Genomic DNA, 26,674 nt, shown 5'->3' on the forward strand with positions numbered 1-26,674 from the left:
GGAGCACAGAGTCTGACCACTGGATCGCCAGGGAAGTCCCTCTATATTATTGAATATTTATTATTTAGTGTCACAAAAATGGAGGACTTGTTCATACAAGTCATCTTGAATACTGATGGGCGATCCAGGCAAACAATTTAAGCCCTACTTAAAATCTTATGATTTTAAGATTAAGTCATTTAAATTTAACTTAATTTAAATTAAGTTATTTAATAATTTAAATAACTCTGTGCTTTATTTGTCACTCAGTCGTGTCCGACTCTTTGCGACCCCATGGACGGTAGCCTACCAGGCTCCGCGGTCCACGGGATTTTCCAGGCGAGCTTACTGGAGTGGCTGCCATTTCTTCCTTCCACGTGAGTCTTCCTCTGTGTGCATATGTCCTGGGTGTGTGTGTGATGTCTACTTTGCTTTCCATTCCCTTGCAAGTAGTAATTTTCTATTGCAACCAACTAAAATGCATATTGCCATACATAACACCATGACATTTCAGGTGAGAGTTTTGTTTAAAAGAGTGTACCTTGGAACTTAGCTAAAAAGAATTCATCCTTCTAATAGTGAAAGGACCTCATCAAAAGCAGATTAGTTCATAGTATGGTCAATTCAACATGGATTCCTACAGAACAAAGCTTTTAAGTATTAATGAATACAGTTTAACAATTATTTGATCAATCAGGCATAAAGTAATTCTCTTCCTTTCCACTTTGACCTTTGTAAAGTATCAGCATAGTCAGGCTAATACAGTATTTATCTACTAAAAATAAACTTTAAAGAAAATTATTTGGGATTATTACAGAATTGTGTTATAGTTCTATTTCAGTTGAGATTTACTTTTGCTGTTTCTGTATGTAACACAGATGAAAGTCATCCTTCATTTGGTCAAAGTCTAGAATCTGAATGAACTTTAATTAAAAACAATTTTTGGTTAAATCTCTCTCTGCTAATATCATACTGTTAATAATTACAACTTTTCCTAAGGTAAATGCCAATGAATGTAGATGTCGATGTGTGCAAATAATGATAGAGTGAAATTAAAACAACATACTTATATCAACTCCTATTTTTTTTTAATCCCTTCTACCCTGGCACTTCCGCTATGCAATTATAAAAGACACTTAAGCTTTTATAGCCAGTGATGGACATTATTAGCCATCAGGGCTTTGGAAGTAATGCTGCCAAATGGAGAGATGAGTGGGTGGTGCTCTGTGGTCTCGTGGTTTCTCTGTAATTCCTGAACATAAAGATAAAGGAGCATTCTTAGCTCTGCCCATAGCTGAACCATCTGCACTCTTGTGTCTTAACATTTCTGATCCAACTCAAAGGTAGTTTCAGCTGACATTTATGAACCATAGCCACATTCAGGTATCTATGAGGGTAAGTTCTGTCTAAGCTTGGGGGGAATTCCCTGGTGGTCCAGTGGTTGAGACTTCGCCTTCCAATGCAGGGAGTACGGGTTCAATCCCTGATCAGGGAACTAAGATCCCACACACTGCTTGGCCAAGAAACCAAAATATAAAACAGAACAATATCATAACAAATTCAATAAAAACAAATTTTAAATTCAAAATGCTTTAAAAATGGTCCACATTAAAAAAAAAACCTTGAAAAAATGTCAGCTTTGACATTGAAATCTGCAGTTTGGAAATTTGGAAACATGTCCCACGGGACATTTGTCATGCTGGGACCCCCTCCTTCTATCACGAAGGGGTGTCAGGATCCAAGGAGAGATGACCCTCTGACTTGAGGGTCTGGAACCACAAAACACTAAATAAGCACACCCTTTTGGTTCCATTTCCCTAAATGTCCATAATAAATGTGAAAGGCTCATCTGCACTTTCCCATAGTACATTTTGGGCTAACGTATGAGAACACGTCACACGCAGCCTAACGAAAACACCGTGTGTACATGCTTGTGCACGCTCAGTTGTGTCTGACTCCTTGTCACACTATGGACTGTAGCCCACCAGGCTCCTCTGTCCATGGGATTCTCCAGGCAAGAATACTGGAGAGGGCTGCCATTTCGTACTCCAGGGGATCTTCCCAACACAGGGATAGAACCAGAGTTCTTGCGTCTCCTGCACTGGTAGGCAGATCCTTTACCATCGCTCCACCTGGGATCCCGAACATGGTGCAAAATCAAATGTTCTGTACGGTGCCGAGAACACAGCAGACAATCAACATGTAACAACCGCCCCATTGGACATCAAGTTGCAAAAGAACCCAGTTTTTAAAACTTACCTTTTATCTCTGACTGCTGCTTTGGGTACATCTTTTGATAAACGTGGCATTTATCTGCTAAATCTGGCGAGCTAGATGTGACTAACACTGACTAAATCAGAAGAGATCAGTAGGTCTCTACAGTAATTTTGCAAGTTTAGAGATAACATTTGATGACTACATACCAGCAACCTCTGTAACTGCTGTAAACAGTGGGGAAAAAATGTCAGCGGTTTAGAAAATAACTTTTTGAATTAATCCTAATCTTTCTTGAACTCCTATCAATGTTAGTCATCATTTTTGCTTCTTTTAGTCAGGGATTTATACAGAATCCTCTCAAACTAGATGAAGTACCTTAATTTTCTAAACCTACAGCCAAAACCAAATAGCACTTTTATGAAACTGTCAAGTAAACCAAGGCTCCCATCCTCCACACCTTCCACAGTAAACCATCAAACAAGAATTCTGGATATTCTTTGGATCTAATCTTTCATTTGGTTTTAAATCCTCTAAAATTTGGATTTTAAAGCACAGTTCCCCTTACAATATCGTCATTAAATATTTCTCTTTCTTGGCTAATGTGCTGGGTAATACTGAGGCTCTGTCTTAAGCTGAGATAGTAGGTTTTAGAGGGGGTTGCCTTTCACCCATGGGCTGAATTGTGATGTACAATATCTGAATTGTACAATATTGAGATGGATTTTGCCATACATCAATATGAACTGGCCACAGGCATACATGTGTCCCCTCTATCCTGAACCCCTCCCCCCTCCTCCCTCCCCAGATTTTTATTTCTCAACTGAGCTTTCTCTCTGGGACAAAACACTTGACCCGATAGAAAAGACGTAAATATTAAATTAACTTTTGAAAAGTCAAGGATACTGGAAGGGCCAACTCTTTGTCAATACCTTTCCCGTGGTGGTCCTTATTACCCTGCTAACTCCTGACTTTGTCTTCCCAATAACCAATTGTTTTTATAAACATTTCTTTCGAAAACACTCGAGCAAAGACCCCTTTGACAGCGCCCAGATTATGCAAGTGTTTGAATAAGAAAGACGGCACCTGTGTCCTAGAGTGTATCACAACATAATGCCAGTAACCTGTAAATTCACTTGAGCACTTTATAACAAAAAGAGTAATAGACTAAAGGGTGACTGCTCTCTGTGGGTTTCTTCTAAGCTGTGGGACTGTCATTACTCATCAGGGATCTTGTGGATGACTTTTGGGGGCCATCAACCATCTTAGTTCCAATCTCAATCTTCAGTATTTAAAGGAGGGGAGCTTTTATTTTCATCATGGCATGAATCCATTCTGATTATAGATTTGGCCCTGGTCCCCGTAGGAGCTTACAACGCATTTTCCCCAATTCCAGATTCAAATATTAAATTAAAACAGATGTGCAAAACTAAAGGAAATTCCACCACCAAAAACATACCCAACCCCTCCACAAAACTGCCAGCTCTAGGGAAAACCAGTGTCCATGATTCTGGGCCCTTCTCCTAAACCTGAAAAAGAACAGAGTCAGGACTTTCCCAGAGGTCCAGTGGTTAAGACTCCACGTTCCCAGTGCAGGCTCCATGGGTTCGATCCCTGGTTAGGGAACTAAAATCCTGCGTGCAGCACAATGTGGGGAAAGAGAAAAAAAAGAACAGATTCACATTGCTCCTTAACTTGCGCTTGTTTCAATGTCCGAGAGGCCAATGAGAAGGAGCAGAGGTCTAGAAGTTCCTGCGGTGCTCTCCACGCCCCCGCTTGGGCCACTCCTCGTCCACCCACCTGCGCAGCACCTTCTCCACGTCGGCGCGGTGGTACAGCCGGCAGAGCTCCATCAGCTGGCCCACCGTCCTCTGACTGTTCCGGAGCAAGAACTCCAGGGTGGGGCTCTGCGGTCGCTGCTCCAGGAAGCACAGCTCGTCGTAGGGCATGCCCCACTTGCTTGCAAAATTCCTCCAGTTTTTGACTGTTGGGTGACAGGGATCCAGCTTTATCCTGATCACATCTAGTAAGTCCTGGTCATTGAGCAAGTCGCTGATGATGGGGACTTGGAGCGAACAGGAGGGACAGGAACAGGTCTCCGTGCAGGACGCGTCCTTGCTCACATCTGCAGGGTAAACCACAGGGTGCATATGTCAGCAAGAGGCCCCAGACACGTGCTTATCTCTGGTCCTTTATTCTCCTACTGAATTGCTCATAGCATCAGGGTAAGCACAGCACCTATTTCAGGATACTCACTTCTACATATTCACCAATAACCCCCTGTTCTTTGCGGTCACGAAGAGCTGCTCTGTTGGAAGCGTGGCAAGACTTTATAAAGCCAGTGTTCCTTTCTGAGACTCTCTGTCCCCCAGGCTGCGCATTTGTGAGCCTGCTGGCCAGATGAGGGCTCCAAAGAGCAGAGCTCTCTCCATGGGCAGATAGCCAGTGGAGGGGGGGTGGTCAGCCATCCCAGGAGAAACCAGCCCATTCTCACCTGCTCCTCAACCCTCTCGCCCCTTCCATATTACAAGTCAGCCTTGTCAGCTTTTTAAAGTCAAGCATAGAATGTCAGAGTGTAAAGTATTACACAATTCTTCAAAAGGTCTTTATTAAAAAAAAAAAAAATACATGCAAAACCCAAAACTGGAATATCCACTCCAAACACATATTTGAAAATAAGTGATAACTGATAATGCCAGACTTTTCAGATTTATGGCCACCTTATCATGGCTTTGCCTTTATTTATGTGTGTTTTTTTTGTTTTTTTTTTTTAACACATAGGGCTGCCTTTGAAGTGGAGCCAATACCCTGAGGAGTGTGCAGTGGGCTGGGTGAGTGGGTGGCTTTGAGCTCAGCCTCCCCAAGAAGGGGGCTTCCTTGGTGGCTCAGATGATAAAGAATCTGCCTGCAATCCTGGAGACCCAGGTTCGATCCCTGGGTTGGGAAGATCCCCTGGAGAAGGGAATGGCTACCCACTCTAGTATTCTTGCCTGGAGAATTCCATGGACAGAGGAGCCTGGCAGGCTGCAGTCTATGGGGTCACAAAGGGTCAGACATGACTGAGCGACTAACACTTTTGCTTTCACCAAGAAGAGCTGCCCCAGCACAGAGGAAGGGCCACCTTCCCATCCATCATCTCTGGCCTCCCTGCAGTATCTGCCAGCATGTTAGCAGAGGATGAAGCTAGTAGGTAAGCAGTAAATAGGTTAGAGGGAAGAGGTTAGTAGGCAAGAGACAACTCAGAGTACAGGTGTAAGTGGGTGAAGCAACCCAAGTGAATTAAAACTCTGCAACTGCACCGAATTTCCTAGCCCCTCTCACCGGGGATATTTAACCACCAAAGGCAACACTAAAGATCACTGGCTTGGAAAATTCTGGGAGGTTATGATGCCTTTTTCTACACTGAACTGTGTGGACTGCCCAACTTAGGAAAGTAAAAAATTTGGAGAAAAAAAAAAAAGGAGTCACTCTGGTTATTATAAAATTGAGAACTAGAAAATTTGAGGCAAATACAAAGTAAAAGATAACAAAAGCCATGAAAATTATGCTCATACTCTGACCTACTAATATAACTTCTGAGAATCCAGCCAAAGGAGATCATCTAAAATATGTATGTACTTAAACATTTTTTATTATAGTCTTATTATACATTAAAAAAAACCTTAAAATCAAAGGGGACTAGTGAAATAAATTATTGTTACTATTTGAAAGAATATTATTTAACAAATTATGAAGACTATATAGCAACCTAGAAAATGTGTGTGCTGTCATGTTAAGTGAAAAATGCAGTCAGAATGGCTGTGATCCAAAAGTCTACAAGCAATAAATGCTGGAGAGGGTGTGGAGAAAAGGGAACCCTCTTACACTGTTGGTGGGAATGCAAACTAGTACAGCCACTATGGAGAAGTGTGGAGATTCCTTAAAAAACTGGAAATAGAACTGCCTTATGATCCAGCAATCCCACTGCTGGGCATACACACTGAGGAAACCAGAAGGGAAAGAGACACATGTACCCCAATGTTCATCGCAGCACTGTTTATAATAGCCAGGACATGGAAGCAACCTAGATGTCCATCAGCAGATGAATGGATAAGAAAGCTGTGGTACATATACACAATGGAGTATTACTCAGCCATTAAAAAGAATACATTTGAATCAGTTCTAATGAGATGGATGAAACTGGAGCCTATTATACAGAGTGAAGTAAGCCAGAAAGAAAAACACCAATACAGTATACTAACGCATATATATGGAATTTAGAAAGATGCTAACAATAACCCTGTATGCGAGACAGCAAAAGAGACACTGATGTATAGAACAGTCTTATGGACTCTGTTGCAGAGGGAGAGGGTGGGAAGATTTGGGAGAATGGCATTGAAACATGTATAATATCATGTATGAAATGAGTTGCCAGTCCAGGTTCGATGCACGATACTGGATGCTTGGGGCTGGTGCACTGGGACGACCCAGAGGGATGGTATGGGGAGGGAGGAGGGTTCAGGATGGGGAACACATGTATACCTGTGGCGGATTAATTTTGATATTTGGCAAAACTAATATAATTTGTAAAGTTTAAAAATAAAGTAAAATTAAAAAAAAAAAAGAAAAATACAAGAAGTAAGGAATTTATGTACTCTGATTAAAACTATGGGAAAAGTCTCTGTTAATATTACCATGGAAGGAAATGTACAAAAATAATCATAGCTTCTGTGGTTAATGTAGGATTATGTTTTTATTTTCCAAACTTTCTCAGTGTGCATGTTGGGGTGTGCTCAGGTGTGAGCTGTGTGCAGTCGTGTCCGACTCTTTGTGACCCCATGGACGGTAGCCCACCAGGCTCCTCTGTCCATGGGATTCTCCAGGTAAGAATACTGGAGTGTGTTACCATGCCCTCCTCCAGGGGATCTTCCTGATCCAGGGATCGAACTTGTGTCCTTGCATTGGCAGGCAGAGTCTTTACCACTGCACCACCTGGGATTATGCTTCTATTTTCCAAACTTTCTCTAGTGGTGTTTATATTTCTACGATAATGAAAACCATGTATTACATTAACAAACATATTGTTCAGCACTGAGCCGACATATCAATGCAGCATCCCTCCTCTTTGCCAAGCTTCACTTACCCCTTTGAGGCTACCTCTTCCCACCTTCCCCATGATCTGTTTCATCAAATACCTCCTTTCTTTCCCCTCACCTCCAGACACTATCTCTACTGATTCTCTTTCCTTTATCCACAGATAGGTACATAGCTCCTCTATCATAAAAAATAAGAACCTCAAACTGCCACTCTCTGGTTTATAATTCACTGAAGGCCTTTCTTACTCTTCATTTCCTTACTGTTTTAAAAATACTTGTTATTATTTTTGGGGCTACACTACATGGCATGTGGGATCTTAGTTCCCCAACCAGGATGGAACCCATACAACCTGCAGTAAAAGCTCAGAGTCTTAACCACTGGACTGCTGGGCAAGTCCCAATTTACTATTAAACTTCTAAAAGGAGAAATCAAAACCTGTTGCCTACAATGCCTCACCATGTTATTAACCTTCACCTTCTTTGGCGAGCAGCATCTGACCAGCCCCATTCTTACCAGCCCTGTAGAGACCAGACCCAGTTCCCCATGCCCCACCTGCGGACCAGAGTCCAGTTCTGATGGGGTACATAAATCCAGACAAGCAGATCCCCACCTGGCTTGGAGGATCACCTGGACCCCCTGCTGCTGCTAATGCCCCCATCACATCACTCCCCTTGGGCCTGCCTGCCTCTAGAACTGAGCCCAAGACTCTTGTGCTCCTTTGAACACTGTCTATTGCACTGAAGACTCTTTTCCCAGAACTCAAGCCCCTTATCTCCAGGCACATCCTACCTTGTCCCGGCCACATCCCTTTTCTTGTCTGCCTGAGACACTGTGATCCCAGCCTGTCTCATGCCAAGTCCCTGGGAGTTACAAGGAGGTGCTCTAGTCCTGTTCTTAGCCCAAAGCTTTCCTCTTCTGCACTGCGTCCCTTTGGTCTTCTCCGCTCCCAACAGCCTCTACAAAGATCTCCCACTAGAATGGAAGACCCTTTCTTTTTGCATCTGCAGGATCTAATACAGCCCTTGACACACAGCAAACACTTAACCAATGTGGATTGAGTGAATAAATGAATGGCCAACCCTGCCAGCTCACCTGGGCCCCAGAACTGACTACGAGAAAGCATCTCTCGATGTTCAGATGACATCTCCAACTCAAAGGGCCCAATACAGTACTTATATATTTCTTATATACTGTGCACACAAAGCACTTCAAGTCCCCTAATGGCACCTGCAATTCTTCAGCATCCTTACAGACTTTTTTTCTCTATCCAACCAGTTACCAGGGTCCCAATCTCCCCTGGAAGCTCTCCATACCTCTCTTCCCATCTTATTTCCCATGACTTCCTTGAATATAATCTGGGCTCCAGAGAAGGGGGACTACTCACTTCCTGAATAGACAACCTGTATTTTCTTTGTTTCAAAGTTTAATAAAATGAAAAGGAAAAAATATAAGCCCAGGGTAGAACATTAAATTTATATTCAGTTATGAATTTTGTGTAAACTTGAACATCCAGGGTTTCCCCATAGTTGCATGACTATGAGTAACAATTTGATGCAGACCCTTACATCTAAATTTTTGGCCACCTCTTTAATTATCTCTCCAGTAATGGGACTATTAGGCTGAAAAGTATGACCATTTTAAGGCTATCAGTGCATATACCCTAAATTGCTTTCCAGAAAAATATTGTGCCAATTTACACTCCAAACAGAGAATAGTGATGGTGCATATCTCAGTTGACCTTTGTTAGCAATGGCACCCCACTCCAGTACTTTTGCCTGGAAAATCCCATGGACGGAGGAGCCTGGAAGGCTGCAGTCCATGGGGTCGCTGAGGGTCGGACACGACTGAGCGACTTCACTTTCACTTTTCACTTTCATGCGTTAGAGAAGGAAATGGCAACCCACTCCAGTGTTCTTGCCTGGAGAATCCCAGGGACGGGGGAGTCTGGTGGGCTGACATCTATGGGGTCACACAGAGTCGGACACGACTGAAGCGACTTAGCAGCAGCAGCACCAAGTAACACTTTTAAAAAGATCTTTGTCAATTGCATAGGTGGAAAATAAAGATTTCCTCCATGACTTTTCTGATGTTTTCTCTCTGATCAGTCATCTCTCTTCTTTCTCTCTCCCTCTCACTGAACTCCTCTCATTGAAATTCCCCTCAGCTACTGAACTTATCTATCCTATGAAACCCACCTCAGAAACACCCCTTCATGAAATCCCCCTGCTCTGCCTGCAATGCCATCTCACCCACAGTCTCATCATTGTGTTTGCATCTCCTGACTTTGCCTTGCAGTGAGATATTCCGTATGATCTTTGTTGTTGCACCTTCAGGGCCCTGAGAAAAGATCCATATCTTCCTGCAATGTGTACACATCTTAGAGTTCTAAAATGTTGAATTACATTTCTGTGTAATATAGTGAGAGTTATTCTTCTGCTCCATTAATAATGGTGTGGTGTATATGGAAGTAAGACTTTAGCTCCATGATGGGACAGAAATTTAATTATAAAGAGCTTTCTAACATTGAAGGTGGCTTTTGCAGTACAAGGGGGAAACTGTGCAATTTTCTTTGCCCTTATTTAAAAGTAGAGTCAAAATCCAGGGAACTCAAATCGGGGCTCTGTAAAAACCTAGAGAGGTGGGGTGGGGCTGGGAAGTGGGACAGAGGTGCAAGAGGGAGGGGACATATGTACACCTATGGCTGATTCATGTTGATGTAGGGCAGAAACCAACATTAATACTGTAAAGCAATTATCCTTCAATTAAAAATAAATAAATTAAAAAAATAAAGGTGGGTATACGGAAAAAAAGTAGAGTCAAAATAAAAATCTGTCACGTAGGAAAACAAGCAGTTTACCAAAGGGTATGTGTAATTCAGTTTTTGTAAAAACAAAATAATATAGTCATTTTTATCCACATAAAGCATATATTATACACACATTCATGGGCATAGGAAAAATCTAGAAGTATGCATAAAAACATTAACAATGGATGGTCCTAATTTTCTATAGTTACAATGTTTATTTGGATACTTAAAATATATTTTTTAAATGTCACAAAAAAATAAACGATTTATATCTCTAAGTCCAGAATGAAATGTATTGCTTTCTGAAGGTCTGCCCTGTATTACCTCCGTAAGACTCAGGGTTTTAGCGATGTTTTCTCCTTTAGTGTCAAGAAGAATGAAAATCGTTAAGGTTTCTGTGAAGCTCCTCTAAGCCTTCTAGTGTATGAGAAACTTCTATTTCTTTGAACATCACCACCATCCATTTATCAGTTTGTTTTAAAACATATGATGTGTCAAAAGTCTATTGTTTCCTTTTTTATTTTCAATAACACACACACTAAGCCATTTTCCCAACTGGAATCTATACAAACTGCCAACAGTCATGAATTTAAAGTTGCCTTTTGAATCATAAACTATAATTAGTTCTCTGAGGACTTAAGCAGACAAACTTTTTTTTCCCCTATGAAATATATTTTGTCCTGCCCTCCTGTAAACACCTATCATGTATTCGTGTGCATGCAAGGAAAGGATGGCTGAAGCTTTGGGGTAAGAAAAATCATGAGAAGAGAAACATTTAGAACCAAAGACGTTTTCCTAAGAAATGGGGGGAAAATGGGATTATTATTGGATGCTACTCAGTGGCAAGCTCAGGGTATCTATACAGGAGAAACTCAAAAACTGTTTACTAAATGAATGAATGAGAATTGTTCTTTCTCCTCTGGAGACAAGGTAGGTTTCTTATTACTGTGTGATGCATTTTAGGATGTGAAGAGATAATTACTAGCAAAGGAAAGAGAAATTTACTGGTGTCTGTTGGCTGTTAACAGAAAAATACAAAAAACAGATTGATTCTAGATTTGGGGCAAGGAAAGGAGAGTGTTATTGAGGAGAGAGAAGTCAGTTATGTACAAAAATTCACTTAGATTCTCTAACAAGTAGGGTCCTTGCTTGTCATATTTTGACACTTGACTTGCATATTTTCCACTGATGAAAAACAAGAACAGATTGCACCATTAATTCATAATAACTTCTTAGAGGCCAAAACTCTGGAAGGATTTGCCTTCTATAAGTTTAGTCTGAGTCCTGGCTTGAACTAAGGAAGAATTTATCAGTGGAAGAAGGGCCAAATTTCTCAGTGGTTTTTATCATCACAGTAACTGTCATTTATCAAACGCTTAATATATAACTGGCCCTGCACTGTGCCCTTTTATATCGGGAGTCCCAAATTCTGGGATCTAATGCCTGATGATCTGAGGTGGAGCTGATGGAATAATAATAGAAATAAAGCGCACAATAAATGTAACACACTTGAAACATCCTGATACCATCCCCCACTCCCACCCCCAGATGGTGGAAAAACTCTTTCACAAAACCAGTCCCTGGTGCCAAAAAGGTTGGGGACAGCTGCTTCACATGCATAATCCTGAATCAGCTGCATCAGATGCGGCTCCTCAAACCCTGGTGCCCCAGCTTTCCAGGGCTTGACTGCTAAATGGCATTTAACATCCCTGGACTTCAGAGTCCTCATCTATCAAGTGGAGATGATAATATAATAATTCCTATATCTCATGAATTAAATGAGGTGAATGGTGTGAAAGCATTTTTGTCAAGTCTTATGTAAATGTTATTTAAGGGTGTTAGGTTTTACAACTTTTTTTAAGTAGAATGCAGCGGGGGGGGCGGGGAGAGTGTGTCATTGTGTCATCTGGCCTCTGCTGACACCTCCCAGCTCATTGCCTTTCCAAGTACCCTTCACTGCCCACCCTTGTCCCTAGAACATATACTCAACCCTGCCTCAGGACTTTTGCACCAGCTGGGTCTTCCCTCTGAAGTCCTCCTTTCTCAGATCTCCACATGGCTGGCTCCTTTGCTCCTTAGATCTTGGTGCACCTTCGTAGCTAACACAGCATCCTTTCCTTGCAGGCAAACCCCACTGTACACTCACTTATTTTCCTCAAGGCACCTACCACCACATGTAACTACTTGTGTTTACTGTCTGTCACTCCCAACCAGTATATAAGGTCCAAGAGGAAAGGGACTTAGATGTCTAATGTCTCCACTTAATTCCAGGCACACAGTAGGCACTCACTAATGTCTGCTGAGTAAATCTATTTAATGAAGAACATGACACAGAGAAATAATCAAATCAGAAACTTCTGAGCAGCATATGAAGAGTTATCTAGAAAGTTTCAGACAAACCGAAAGGTTTCTTGTGCTGAGTATATACAAGGCAGAAGAAGGATGACTGGTTGCTATGGAGAAGGAGTACACCATGTACCACAGAGAGAGCCACATGAGCTTTAGAGGCATGCTGACCAACTATCGATACAAGCTGACATTGTGCAGGTATGCAGCTTGGACGAGTTACTCCTGTACTCCTGTACAGCCATGTCCTCCCTCTCTGAACAATTGAGAGGACTGACTTTCATAAAGGTGTGGAGAGGATTAAGTGAGACCATCCCTTAAAGCCTTATCCTAGTGCATGGTAGTTGGAGAAGGCAATGGCACCCCACTCCAGTACTCTTGCCTGGAAAATCCCATGGACAGAGGAGCCTGGTAGGCTGCAGTCCATGGGGTCTCGAAGAGTCAGACAGGACTGAGCAACTTCACTTTGACTTTTCACTTTCATGCATTGGAGAAGGAAATGGCAACCCACTCCAGTGTTCTTGCCTGGAGGATCCCAGGGACGGGGGAGGCTGGTGGGCTGCTGTCTATGGGGTCACACAGAGTTGGACATGATTGAAGCGACTTAGCAGCAGCAGCAGTGCATGGAATGTATGCAACAAAGCATTAGTAGCTGTGGGTAAGGAACCACAACAGCAGTAGTTCTCAGGACTTTCCTGGTGGTTCAGTGGTTAAGATTCTGAGTTTTCAATGCAGGGGGTACGAGTTTGATCTCTGGTTGAAGAACTAAGACCCCATGCATGACAGGCATGAATGAATAAATAAAGCAGTAGTTCTCAAACCTTGGCTAAAAATGGAACTCTCTACCCCCTCCCCACCCCACTCTCCCCTGGGGAGATTACAAAATCCTGATGTCTGGTTCCACCACCAATATCCTTATTTAATTGGTCTGGGGTACAGGCCAGACACGGGAAGTTTTCTAAGCTCTCTTGGAAATTCTCATGTGCAGCAGGGTTGAAAACCATTGCCTTAAACCATATCTACTGAGGAAGTTCTCAATCAGATGGGCCAGCAAAAGTAGGTTTTGGAATGCCAGCTACTTCTCTTTGAAGAATACAGTGTGCGCTTGGTGATTGGGAGTTTGTGGATAATATTTCCGCGCTCACAAACAGAAGAATGGGTTTTCTAGGGTTTTTTTCCCCCCTCCTTCCACTATTCTTCATCTCACACACCTTTTACATCATACCTTAAAGAAGAGTTCAGAGATCAAGCGTGCTCAGTGACAAGGTATGTGCATGTCATTTCAAACACAGTAAGAAACAGCTCACGTCCAAAGACGCAGTGCCTAACTCTCCAGCTGGCGGCTGGCAGACCATGAAATGCTGGTCAATTAACAGTTAATTGTGAATTGGAACAAGATGCAGAGCCCACAAGGGTCATGACTGGCTGAGCCTGGAAAATAGCTCCAGTCAGGGTGCTGGCAGTGCATCACAGATTGATTTAATGTGTCTCCCTGCAGGGGAGGTGCCGTTTTATCTTGTACACCCTGGCTTTTCGGGAGCTATTACTACACGGGTATTTCCCTCCACAGTGCTCAGTGCCACTGTGAGCTCTCAAATCATTTACAATAATGTTCCCCGTGATAACCAGGTCTTCAGTTGGCACGAACAATTAAATAGTAAACATTTTATATTGGCAGCTTCGCAAATAGCAAAACATGTTCTATTCTAAAATAACTAAAATAACTCCTCAGTTGGGATTTCTTTGGAAGGAATGATGCTAAAGCTGAAACTCCAGTACTTTGGCCACCTCATGCGAAGAATTGACTCATTGGAAAAAATAACTCCTAGGTGTCTATAAATTATGAGATTTGGAAAATACCAGCAAGTGTCAAAGTACTGTCAAATACTTCCACAGCTGTGTTTGTTAATGGTGTAAATTCACGCTTTTTTCTGCGTGTGGTTTCTAACATGGCTGGAAATAAATATATTTAAAATGCCAGTTTATGGCTTTGAGAGATCAGTGGGGTGTGTGCATACCACATGACTCATCAGAGGTAGTTATTTGCTCTGAGCTCAAAAATGGTGAAGAATTATTTTTATCTACTAAGAAACTGACCTCAGGGCTTTCGGTGGGTGTTTGATCTCTTAACCAAAGGGAAAAACAATATGATTTCATTTTCCCTCTCTGAAACACCCTTTTAAGAAGACATCAAGTTGGCAGCAGCACTAGGAAATCTAACTGACAAATTGGATGGATCTTGGCAAGTAAATCACACTGGGCCACTCTGTCATCTCACCAAACTGAGGCATAGAAGGTATGTTTAAAAACAAAACAAAACACACATATAAGAAAGGACCGAGGTTAAAGTTTAGCAGAGAGTTTTACGTGAGCTTGCATTCTGAATTACGTGACACCACGTATTACTGAGTCACCGTATAGACCTCAGTTGAAAAAAAAGAAAATCTTTTTGCACATTCACTTCTACAGGGAAATTAGGTTTGGAAGAGGCAAGTGCTGAATTATGCAAGGTGGTCAGAAAGTCAAGTCTTGCAAAGCTGGCAACTGTGAAGAGGTAGGGAGGGAGTCATGGTCCAAGTGATAAACAGCGCCACCAGAGGCAAGAACAAGAGGTTATTATTTGTTTTTTTAGTTTTTAAAATTATTTATTTGTTTTAATTTCTGTAGTTTACAGAATTGACGTATCTTTTTTATATCACCTGCCCCTTGCAGCACGTGGGATCTTCGTTCTCCAATCAAGAATCGAACCTGCGCCCCTTGCGTTAGGAGTGCAGAGTCTTAACCACTAGATTGCTAGGTAAGTCCCTAGAAAAGGTTTCTAACTTTCCAATTTGTGAGGAGTTTTTTGTTTGTCTGGTTTTTATAACTGAGTCATACTCTTTTAATGCCCAAATGTTTTCATTTTGAAAAACTGCATGAAAACACTGTAAAACTTTTATGACTCCTGGGGGCTGGTTTCTGCATTCAATGGTTCCACGAGGGGGCTTTATTTTTCTGGTAGTAGCTGATTCTGAATTGTATTCTTATTCTTCCCTTGATTACAAACTGTCAGCTGTCATTTCTCACTCTGGTTGAATCCCTCCTTTTATCTTAGAGCCCTCCATCCTGCGTACATTGCTTTCTTTTACCAGATATAAACTGGATGGCAGATAACTAAGGTTTTATTTAAGAATTAAATAAAAGCCAGGCTCTGCGTTAAGTAAGGCTAGACCAAGGGCCTGATTATGGGAAAGTAGCAAGCATCTGCAAAAAGTGTTTCAGTGGCTCAAAGACTGACTCGGGGGAAGCGGGTGGACTTTGGCTTTGTTCCAGCCTGAGACTCTGAGCTGGAAGTCTGACCTTCACCCCCTGGGTATGACACTCAAGCATCTGACATGTGTGCTTCACAGGCGATGGGTTTGACCAATAGGGAGACAGCGTGGGGTGGTGCTGGTGGTGGCGGTGGGGTGGGCAGTCAGGCCAGGCCTGGGGCTTGAATCCCACTCAGGATCTATGCGATGGAGTACCAGTCACATGACCAGTGCCAGTCATGTGACCCAGTGCTACTTCTGTTGTATACACCTGGTGAATAACTGAACCCACAGAGTTGTCATTAACACTTTTTTCTAAAGGCATCTCTAAAAAGAGCAGAGTCATTGGAAAAGACCTTGATGCTGGAAAAGATTGAGGGCAAGAGTAGAAGCGGCAACAGAGGATGAGATGGATGGATGGCATTACGGACTCAATGGACAAGAGTTTGAGCAAACTCCGGGAGACGGTGAAGGACAGGGAAACCTGGCTGCTGAAGTCCATGGGGTCGCAAAGAGTCAGACATGAATTAGCGACTGAACAACAAAAGTACTTGAACGAGACCTGGTTCATGGCAAACGCTAAATTTGTGCAAGTGGAACAGTAAGTAAACCTTACTTAGGTGGCTGCTCTCATTCAAAGGGGAAATACGGCAGGACTCACCTGGTGGTCCAGTGGTTAAGACTCCCAACGCTGGGGTCCTGGGTTCGATCAAGGAACTAGATTCCATATGCCACAACAAAGAGTTTGCATGCCACAACTAAGTATCCCCGTGTGCTGCAACTAAGACCCGGTGGGGCCAAATAAATAGATATTTAGGAAAAAAAAAAAAGAGGAAATAATGGGGATTTGCTTTTGCCCCATCTTCCAAGAGCAAAGCCCTGAAGTCAATGTCTCTCATTTGCTTATTTATGGGGGAAAAAAAAACACCCAACCAAACACCTGAACATTCCTCTGGGCAAAGCATCATGCTGGGTGGCAAAGATGTTGACTTCGGCAGGATGGGTTCTGCTCTAGGTAATGTTACCTGCTATCACTGTGAAAAGTTTGTTCTCTCTGAAAATCTTTCATTTCATTTTGACACAGGTAAAGACATTTAGAGACAAACTGTAATTTGATTAATCTAGTAATGACCTGACCTCGTAAGAGTCTTGGAAGGGTTTACAGATATTACTAACCAACTTACTTGATTCATATTCATTTTAGCTGACGTTTCACATTGGTAGGCAAGATGTTAGTCTTTAAAAAGTTTAATTATGGATTTTTTTTAATTAGAAAAGAAATATGTACTTGTCACAGAAAATCTAAAAACTCAGATGATTATAGGAAAAAAAATTTTCACATTCTCACCACTCAGGCTCATCACAGTTCACCTTTTAGGTTATTTTACTACTCATTATATGTATGTGCCTACACCAGATCATTGGTTATATATATGTTTGAATATACAGATGAAAGTTTTGGGGGTAGGTTTTTCTGATACTCATACTAGAAATTTTTTAAATACAGGGGAGTGAAAAGAAAATTAAAACTGCCTCTGCTTGTATGAAAAGATACTTTCCGTTCCTCCACCTCACTCAGCGAGGTGCTTCTAATGTGAGCCTGTGTCCACTGGAGCATTTGTGGAAGAGGATAATTCTTAGCCGAGGCCTTAGCCTCCAGCAGGGGCGGACTGTGGTCCAAGGAAGACAAGTTCCATGGGCTCCTGGTTGGGACCCCAGATGTTGGGCCTGTGCCATGAAAGCTGGTGGGTAGGTGCCACCGGACGTTCTCCTGGCCCAATTTCTCCCTGATTTCTCCCATCACAGTAGGACAGTGGTGAGCAGGATAGTGGCTGAACAGGAACCAGCGTCCCAACTTGGGTCTTTCAGAACTGTACCTCTGCCACCTGGCTTCCTCAGAGCCTGGCACACAGTGGGTCTTTAAGAAGTGAAAATCGGTTGAATGAAAAAACAAACAAAAAAACCCACCTGGAATCTCACCACCCAGAGATAAAACTGCTCCTAACATCATGTATCAAAAGTTGATTATGCATCGCAAGTTCCGATTTTCAGCATGGTTACCTGGGCACAGCTTGGGATTGATGGTAGAATATATCTAAGACTTTTATGAGTATCCCCATCCTTCTTTAAAAAAGAAATGAACAAACCCCTGATGATTTGGATCATTCAATATGTGTTTTAAAAAATATTTTAAAATGTTGGTGAGGTTTTTTTTTCCCCTTTATTTTGGTAGCTTATTTTAATGCTCACTCCATATTTTCCCCATGATTAATTAATGAGAAATCTAAATATTGCCAATTTTTTTTGTTTTTGTTTTTTCATTTTTTTGGCCATGCCACATGGCACATGGGGATCTAAATTCTCTGACCAGGGATCAAACCAGCAACCCTGCACTAAAGTGCGAAGTGCCAATCCCTGGACCACCAAGGAAGGCCCTTAACCCTGCCAGAGTTTCTGTCTTACAATGAAGAAACAAAAAAGGTGGTGGGGGACGAGGCAGTGGAGACGAATTAAATGTTTCTTGTATATTAATGCATATATGTGGAATCTAGAAAAACGGTATAGATGATCTTATTTGCAGAAATAGAGACAGAGACATAGAAAACACATGTGTGGACATCAAGGAGGGGAAGGGGAGAGGTGGGAGGAATTGGGAGATTGGGGTTGATTTACATACATTATTGATACTACATATAAAATAGATAACTAATGAGAACCTACTGTATGCTCAGGGAACTCTACTCAGTGCTCGGGGACAACCTACATATACATATGTATATGTATATACCTATACATGTGTATATATATACATGTATATGATTCACTTTGTTGTGCAGTAGAAACTAATGCAACATTGTAAAGCAACTATACTCTAATAAAAATTAATTTTAAAATGTTTTTTGGTGAAACACATTAGAAGCAGAAAACGGTGGGAACCAGCACGTAGCCTGGCTCCCTAAGGTGCGGAGACAGAAGGGAGGCAGTGGGTGTCTGAGCGGCCCTTCTTACCGTGACTGGGTTTGCCTACCTCCCATCATTTGCTTCCTCCTGGCAAAGTTCTCTACCAACACTGTGGCCCCTGGAACTTGGAGGGAGGGTCGGTTCTGACCCTCATCAGATCCTAAAGCCATCCACTTAAAACCCCTGCTGTGCCTTGCACAAGCAAAGGAGGGTTAACATGAGAAAATACTCCTTGTAGGCTTTTGTGAAATCCTGCAAGATTTCTTTGCAGTTCACCATGGCGTGTGGTTGGAAAGTTTCTCTAGTCGGTAATACAGATTTTGAAAGTTAATGATAAACACCTTCTCAAATGATCTTGAATTTAGCCATGCTAGCTAGCACTGATGCCCAGATACCTTTAAAGTCAATCATTTACCTGAAAGGGGGTCTCCAGTACTGTCTCGAAAGCCATTTTCTTCTCCCTTAAAAAACAAAAATGCAATCTTCATTAAAACCATACCCATATGTGATTAGAGATGTTATCAATTTTCCAATTTAGTTATATTTCCACCAGAGCCTGGGAGGGGGGTATGGATCTTAAGAATGTACTTTACTGAGTAGTAAGTCAGACAGAGAAAGACAAATATCATATGATATTGCTTGTATGTGGTATAAAAAAAAGGTACAAATGAACTTATTTACAAAATAGAGAGTCGGAGACATAGAAAACAAACTTACAGTTACTGGGGGGAAAGAGAGAAGGGACAAATTAGGAGATTGGAATTGACACGTTTACACTACTAAATATAAAATGGATAACTGATAAGGACCTACTGTATAGCACAGGGAACTCTACTCAATACTTGGTAATGATTTATATGGGAAAAGAATTTTAAAAAGAGTGGATATATGTATATGTGTCACTTCACTTTGCTGTACAGTAGAAACTAACATAATGTTGTAAATCAACTATCCTCCAATTAAAATAAAAATGGGTAGTGAATGATGTGTCTCTCCCTAGAATATAAACTCCCAGAGGGCAGGAACCCTTGTCTATTTCTTCTCCGTGCTGGGTCCTCAGCGGTCAGAACAATGCCCAGCACACAGCAGACACTCCACAGATGTTTGTTAAATTACTGTCATTTTTTTAAAGTATAAATGCATACAAGATGCCATTTCTTTTTTGTTTTTAATTTTACACTATGGACTATTGCTCTTATTTTATTCTCTATCTGCTTTTTGTCGGGCTTGTTGTTTGTCAGTCCAAGTTATAATTCTTGCCTGCATCTACTATACTTTTTTTTATTGTTGTTGTTCAGTTGCTAAGTCACAGAAGCAAAGAAAAACTGTTAAAAACAGTGACTAATTCCCTTTAGAAGCAATGTGTTTCTGCCCATCTACTTGAGGTTCTATTTTTACCAAGGCTGTGCTACCTGGAGCGAGTTACCTGATCTCCTCGTAGGGTATGTGTCGGTGTGTGTTTTCAGTGGAGTCAGCAGAGAAGAATGACCCCACTGTATATCTGTTCATGTTATCTCTATGTTATTTTTTAAATTTTTATTTATTTATTTATTTTGGCTGTGCTATGCAGCATGTGGTACCTTAGTTCCCTGATCAGGGATCGAACCTGCATCCCCTGCAGTGGAAGGGCAGAGTCTTAACTACTGAACCCCCAGGGAAAGCCCACATTAACTCTATCTACATACAACTAAATCTCTCTCAGCAGCTAACGGTACCCCTTCCATCCACAGTACTTCAGAAGAAGCACTAAGAGTTGGGTCAAGGCCCCGGGTGTGAGTCCACCTGCGTTCATAACCACGGGGACCTCACTCACCTGGAGTCAGAGCCCTGGCCTCTGATTTCTCATTTGCATGCTGAGGGGGCTGATAGATGACCTTATCCCTAAGAGGCTCTACATTCTCAGGTCTCTGAGAGTTTCACTTAAAGATGTGCTAGCTCCCTAGTGTCAAACATTTTAAACAGTCTTTTCCTCTTAATCCCCTAAGAATCCTTTCTCCTTGCTCTTGAGTTCATAAATTCCCATGTTCCAGGGTTTTCCTGGTGGTCCAGCAGTTAAGACTCCTAGCTTCTACTGCAAGGGTCACGGGTTCAATCTCTGGTCTGGGAACTAAGATCCCGCATGCCACAGGGTGTGGCCACAAACAAATTTTATCCAAAAATAAATGCCCATGTTTCTACAGAATACAGAGAGTGGTCTAATTACAAGCCTAATATTTTTTTTTTTACACAAGAAGCATCCCTATGTCTTACCAACTAGATTTTGTCCCCTAACTCATCTATTTCTTGCTTTATTTGAATCCTACTCTTTCTCACTGTCCTCACTAGAACAAAAAGCAACCTGTTCACCATACCGTACATACAGTTTATAAGAGTTAGGGGCAGTCTTTAAAAGAACAAAAATTCCTCTCTCTGCAACTTTTTACTTCTGCAAGACAAAACCCAGGAGCTCCACAACGTTAAGGCCACTATTCACTGTTCACCGGGTCGTGTGGGGACCTGCCTTTTCCCATCTGTGCAGCTCCAGCAGGACCGGGCAGGCTCGCCCTCCCACTGGCACAGTCACAGTTATGCTCACTGAATTGGAAACTTTCGTGGGGGAAGCAGAAACCGGACCTTCAGGTAGTATCAAGAGACACAAACATTAGCACTGGACAGATTTTTGTGGTACTGCCGAGTCCTGCTAAAGCATGGGCTGTTCTTTAAGTAAAGATGATGTTACGTGGCATAGCTGATTTGATTTCTCATCATCTGGAGAAAATGTTACCAAAATCAGTGTCCGGCTAGCCTCACCCCATTGATGTAGATGAGGGACAAGACTCGGAATTACTTGTGACAGTCGATGGGGACACAATTTAGATTTTTGTTCTTGGTCTTGATTAATATGTTGTGCTACTTTTAAAGATGGTTTCCTAAGAGTGAAGTCAGAAGAGACTTATATTTGGTGGTTTCCAGGGTCTTACTGAAACCTCATTCGGCACCTCTTTTCTGACTAACTAATAGGTACCAGCTCCTGTGGGGGAACCCATCTACAAAGGTAAAGGGACCTGAACCCTGACCGCAAGGCTCAGAGATGCTGGGGAAATAGAGACACACCAGACTAACTAAAACTAAGGCGGAAGATGGTGTGTTCTGATAGGGAGGAAAAGATCAAGTCAGAGGGGAGAGGTTTCTTCAAACCAAAACACATTCGATTCTTCAAATCAGAGATGTCAGAGATAAGCCTTTTTGAGGGCCTGGAGAGGAGGAAAGGGCATTGAGCTAGAGGTCCATGGGAGCCCAAAAGGAAGTGAAAACACACGGGGCTCCTGCAGGGCATTTTGTCTGAAGCAAAGGCTTGAGGGTGTGATGGAGGGAGATGAGATGGGAAAATGGGCTGAGGTCTGAGACCTGGTTTCAGGCAATGGGAGCCACTAAGAGGCTGTCATCAGAACCTGGGCATCCTTGGAGCTGTCAAGGATCAGAGCGGAAACACCTACCCGACTGTAGGAGGTTGGGACACACAGGTGGCCAGGGAGAATGGGGCAGCCAGGCAATCTGATGAGGGGAAGCATGACTGGCTCAAAGGCAAGGATTAGGAAGTCTCCATACCACTGCTTTGGGAGAGGAAGGGATAAAGCTAGAGCCATGGTGAGGATACAGCCAGCATGGGGGCGGGTGAGCGGAAGTGAGACGAAGAGTGAGTCCAGAAGATGACGGATGAGACCACAGAGCTTGGCGGAAACCGAAGACAGTGCTGGTCCTCGGGAGAGGCTGGGTTACGAGACTAAGACACGGACGCTGGGAGAAAAGTCGGGCAGTGGAGGGCATGTGGTCAAGTCTCAACTTCGAGGAACGCCCAGGGCCTACATTTCAGTAGCAAGGGAGGGAATGAGAAAGGAGGGAAGTCGGAGGGGAGGAGAGAAAAGGTCAAGGGCCACATGAAGACGTGGTCTGGCAAGGAGAGGAGCAGGTTCTGAGAGCAGCTCTAGTAGCTTCTGCCAGGCGGGCGGTGAGGATGTGGGGAATCCTCTCCCCCGCCCCTCCTTGCTACTTCGCTTTCTCTTCCCTTTAAGGCCTCAGCTTAGGCATCACCAGCTCTGGGAAGCTGTCCAAGCTCACATTCAGGGTGATGTGCCCTGGGTGCTCGTACAGCCTTCTGGACCTGAATGACACTTGGTGACATGTAAGGTCAGTACCAATAATCCTCAGGGGGAAGCCTGGTGGTGGGAACCTAACCAAAGTGCAGCTCTGGGGACAGGAGTCCAGGGCTGAGGAGCTGTGACTCGGGCACGGAGGCCAGCCCTGCAGCGTCCTGGGGGCGCTGAATCCAGGTCGGAGGGTATGAGTGCGATTGAGCACTTGCTGCTCCATTAAAACTGATCCAGGAACAGAGGACAGAGTTGTGGGTCAGAGCAGCAGTGGGCTTAGCTGTGAGCCACACAGGATGGCAGGGGACATGACACAAAGGCTAATCCTCTCCTTTTCATGTCTGTCCCTTCCCCTCCAAGGGATCCTACCCCTGGGTCTTTTCTGAGCCAACTCCCAAAACCAGTTCCTCCATCCTGCTCCTTCCTCCTTCCGAACTTCTCTATGGCTGACTTTTGCTGAGTACATACTATGTCCCAGGCAGATGACACTTTTTTTTTGGGGGGGGTGGGGGCATGAGGTATGCGGGACTGTAGTTCCCTGACCAGGGATCGAACTCATGCTGTCTGCATTCAGACTGTGGAGTCTTAACCACTGCACCACCAGGGAAGTCATCCCCAGGCCGATAATCTTGATTGGGTTAGCTCATTTCCTCCTCGAGATGCCGAGGAGCTGAGAACCACCACACACAAATGATGAAACACTGCAGATTTCTGTTGGGAGGACTTGTTTTAAATCTGAGTGAAGTTCAAGTGCAATGCATTGGTTTTGTGGAAGATAGTTTCTGGATACCACTGGGTCTGTGTGCCAAAGGGAAATGGTCTAGATAAGAAAAAAGGTAGAAATGACCTAAATGTCCATTGACAGATGACTGGATTAACAAAATGCGGAATATTATTCAGCCTTAAAAAGGAAGGGAATTCTGACATGCTAGAATAAAGATGAACCTTTACTGCATGCTAAGTGAAATAAGCCAGTCACAGGTGGACAATACTATATGGTTCCATTTATATGGGTCACCTAGAGGAGTTAAATTCAAAGAGACAGACAGTAAAATATTGATTACCAGAGAGTGGAGCAAGGGCGAATGGAGAGTTAGTGTTTAACGGGTATAGAGTTTCAGTTTGGCAAGATGAAAAAGCTCCTAAGATGGGTGGTGGTGATGGCTGCACAATAGTGTCATTGTACTTAATGCCTTTGAACCATACACCTAAAACTGGTCAAGATGGTAAACATCGTATGTGTATTTTACCACTTAAAAATTTTAAAATATCTCCTTAGGAAATCTGAAGGTAACCACAAAACTGAACACCAGTGTTGTATAAATTCAAGCCGGCTAAAGAAAACACCCATTTTGCAAACCCTTTCCATTGTGAATATGTGGAAATTACCTTATATTTGGGCAAATGTGTTAACTGCTGCCAAGAATTCTTTGAGTAGAAAGAAAGTTGGCTAGGTGACATCAATTTTGCACTTGGGTGAGTTTATAACCTAGTCATTGGGTCCCATGTCTGCTTAGGGAGCTGCAGGAATCAGGTAATGAACAAGAGTCTGCCCTGGGGACTTACACGTGGTGACTTCACACCAGGCTCCAGGCAGCAGCAACCCCGGGGCCAAGAAGACACTAGGGGGAAGGAGAGATGAACACATGATCCATGTGCCATCCACACATGGAGATGGACAGATGGGCTGAAGATGCTGACAGATTGATGAGGAAGATACAAACCAGCACCCAGGAGCTAGGTGCCAGTTTTCAGGGAAACACGATCTGTTGGACTCTTTCGTCCATCTTTCTTCCTTTCCTTTCTTTCCTTTCCTTCCTTATTTCCTTCCACAGCACTGCACAGCATGTGGAATCTTAGTTCCCAGGCCAAGGATTCAACCCGAGCCCCCTGCACTGGAAGCAAGGAGTCTAAACCACTTGACTGTCTGGGAAATCCCAGTTTGGCCCATCTTTATGTGTCTATGCTTAGCTCACTAATAAAGAGTCCCATCTTTATGACTTGTAAAACTAAGGAGAAGATAACTGAGTGGGAAAGCCCTTAACAGGTTGGTTAATCCAGTTGTAGCCTAAGTCTGATTGGAAACCACCATAAAGACCAAAGTAGTCATTGTCTACCTGTTGGCAGCAACCTACACTACAGGCAAAGAACCTAAGAAATGCCTCCTTTGAATTAACTAACTTCTTTGGGAGAACAACCAATGCTAAAGCTTGATGTCTCTGCTTCATGAAAGTATTTTAGTAAATGGCTTTGAAAATGTGATTTTAAATGCCTGAGTGTGCCAGTGAAATAGGGCTTATATAGCATGGGTTTAGACTGTTCTAAATTTTCTCTCATCACTTGCCACTGCAAGCAAGCGCCTTTTGGTGCTATGAATTCCCAAGACAGACCTGTGTTCTGTGTAACTCTTCTGAATGCATTTACTGATTATTCACCTCTAAACATTAGGACTAGACTATCAGTCTCCTGTTGGGTTTTTCTAAAGCAGTTTATACTCAATTCTTTTTCTGCAAACTAATTACAATTGTAATAACTGTTTAGATTTATTTTTATTTCTTACTGAAGTATAATAAACATACGGAAAGCTGGACATATCTATTTGAAAGTATACAAGCATAGTCTGAAGATATTGCAGGTTTAGTTCTAGGACACCACAATACATTGAATAACTCAATAAGGTGGTTGTTATCGTTTAGTCACTAAGTCCTGCCTGACTCTTGGCAATCCCATGGACTGTAGCCCACCAAGCTCCTCTGTTCATAGGATTTCCCAGGCAAGGTTACTGGAGTGGTTGCCATTTCCTTCTCTAGGGGATCTTCTAGACCCAGGGATCAAACCCACATCTCCTGCACTGGCAGGCGGATTCTTTACAACTAAAAGCCACCAAGGACACTCCCTCAATAAGGTAAGTCACATGAATTTTTTGGTTTCCCAGTGCATATAAAAGTTATGTCTATACCATCCTGTAGTCTATTAAATAGGCATTCTATCTAAAAAACAATCTACATACCTTAATTCAAAAATACTTTATTGCTAGGGAATTCCCTGGTCCAGTGGTTAAGACTCTGCACTTCCAAATGCAGGAGGTGTGGGTTCGACCCCTGGTTGGGGAACAAGATCCCATGTGCCTCATGGTGTGCCAGAATGTAAAAATAAAAATTTTGTAAATACTTTATTGCTAAAACATACTAAACGTTATCGGAGCCTTCAGCAAGTCATATTCTTTTTGCACCAGTGGCATCAAAGATCGCTGCTCCCAGATCATCGTAACACATATAATAAAAATGGAAAAGTTTGAAATATTGCAAGAATTACAGAACATGACACAGAAACATGAAGTGAGTAAATGCAGTAGGGAAAATGGTAGCAACAGACTTCCTGGACACATGGTTGCCCCAATTTGTAAAAAATGCAATCTCTGCAAAGGCAAAGAGGCAATAAAGGCAAAGCACAATAAAACGATGTTCGCCTGTATTTCAGAACCGGCTTTTAGAAATGGGTTTCAGTCGATATGTTCATCAAGCACCTACTCAGTGCTGGAAACAAATCCCTGATGCTGCTGGTTACGATCCAGTAATGGGACCAAGACACACATAAACATCCAAACCACAAGGAAAAAGGTGTGAAAAATGTACATGCAGAGCGAGTGCCAAGGGAACACAAAGGTGGGCAGGAACTCAAGTGAGACCTCCAGGAACAGGGCAAGTTTCGCAAAGGATGAAAGAACTGAATCTGGAAGAAAGGGATTTTGAAATGAATGGTACAGCGCTTCGCTAGGATGAGAGCAAATCTGTGGGTGTGTGCACATTTAATTTAGTTCTTTCTTCTCTTCAAGGAGATCTTTACTGAATGACAAGGAAGACCTGCTACTTGTG

The 26,674-nt window shown here is 42.7% G+C and overlaps 1 protein-coding gene across 1 annotated transcript in view; it reads right to left on the reverse strand.

Moving 5' to 3' along the window:
* Positions 1–3,551: 3,551 nt before the first annotated feature.
* EDARADD (EDAR associated via death domain) overlaps positions 3,552–26,674 on the reverse strand; it is a 140,306-nt gene continuing 117,183 nt past the window's right edge. Inside the window, exons 6-7 of the mRNA XM_070364718.1 lie at positions 19,088–19,133; positions 3,552–4,318 (exon numbers count right to left, since the gene is read on the reverse strand). Of these exons, the coding sequence (XP_070220819.1) occupies positions 3,936–4,318; positions 19,088–19,133 (429 nt within the window). The 3' untranslated portion in view covers positions 3,552–3,935. The remainder of the gene's footprint in view (positions 4,319–19,087; positions 19,134–26,674) is intronic.

This window comes from Bos mutus, chromosome 28 (assembly GCF_027580195.1).
Source record: "Bos mutus isolate GX-2022 chromosome 28, NWIPB_WYAK_1.1, whole genome shotgun sequence".
NCBI lineage: Eukaryota > Metazoa > Chordata > Mammalia > Artiodactyla > Bovidae > Bos > Bos mutus.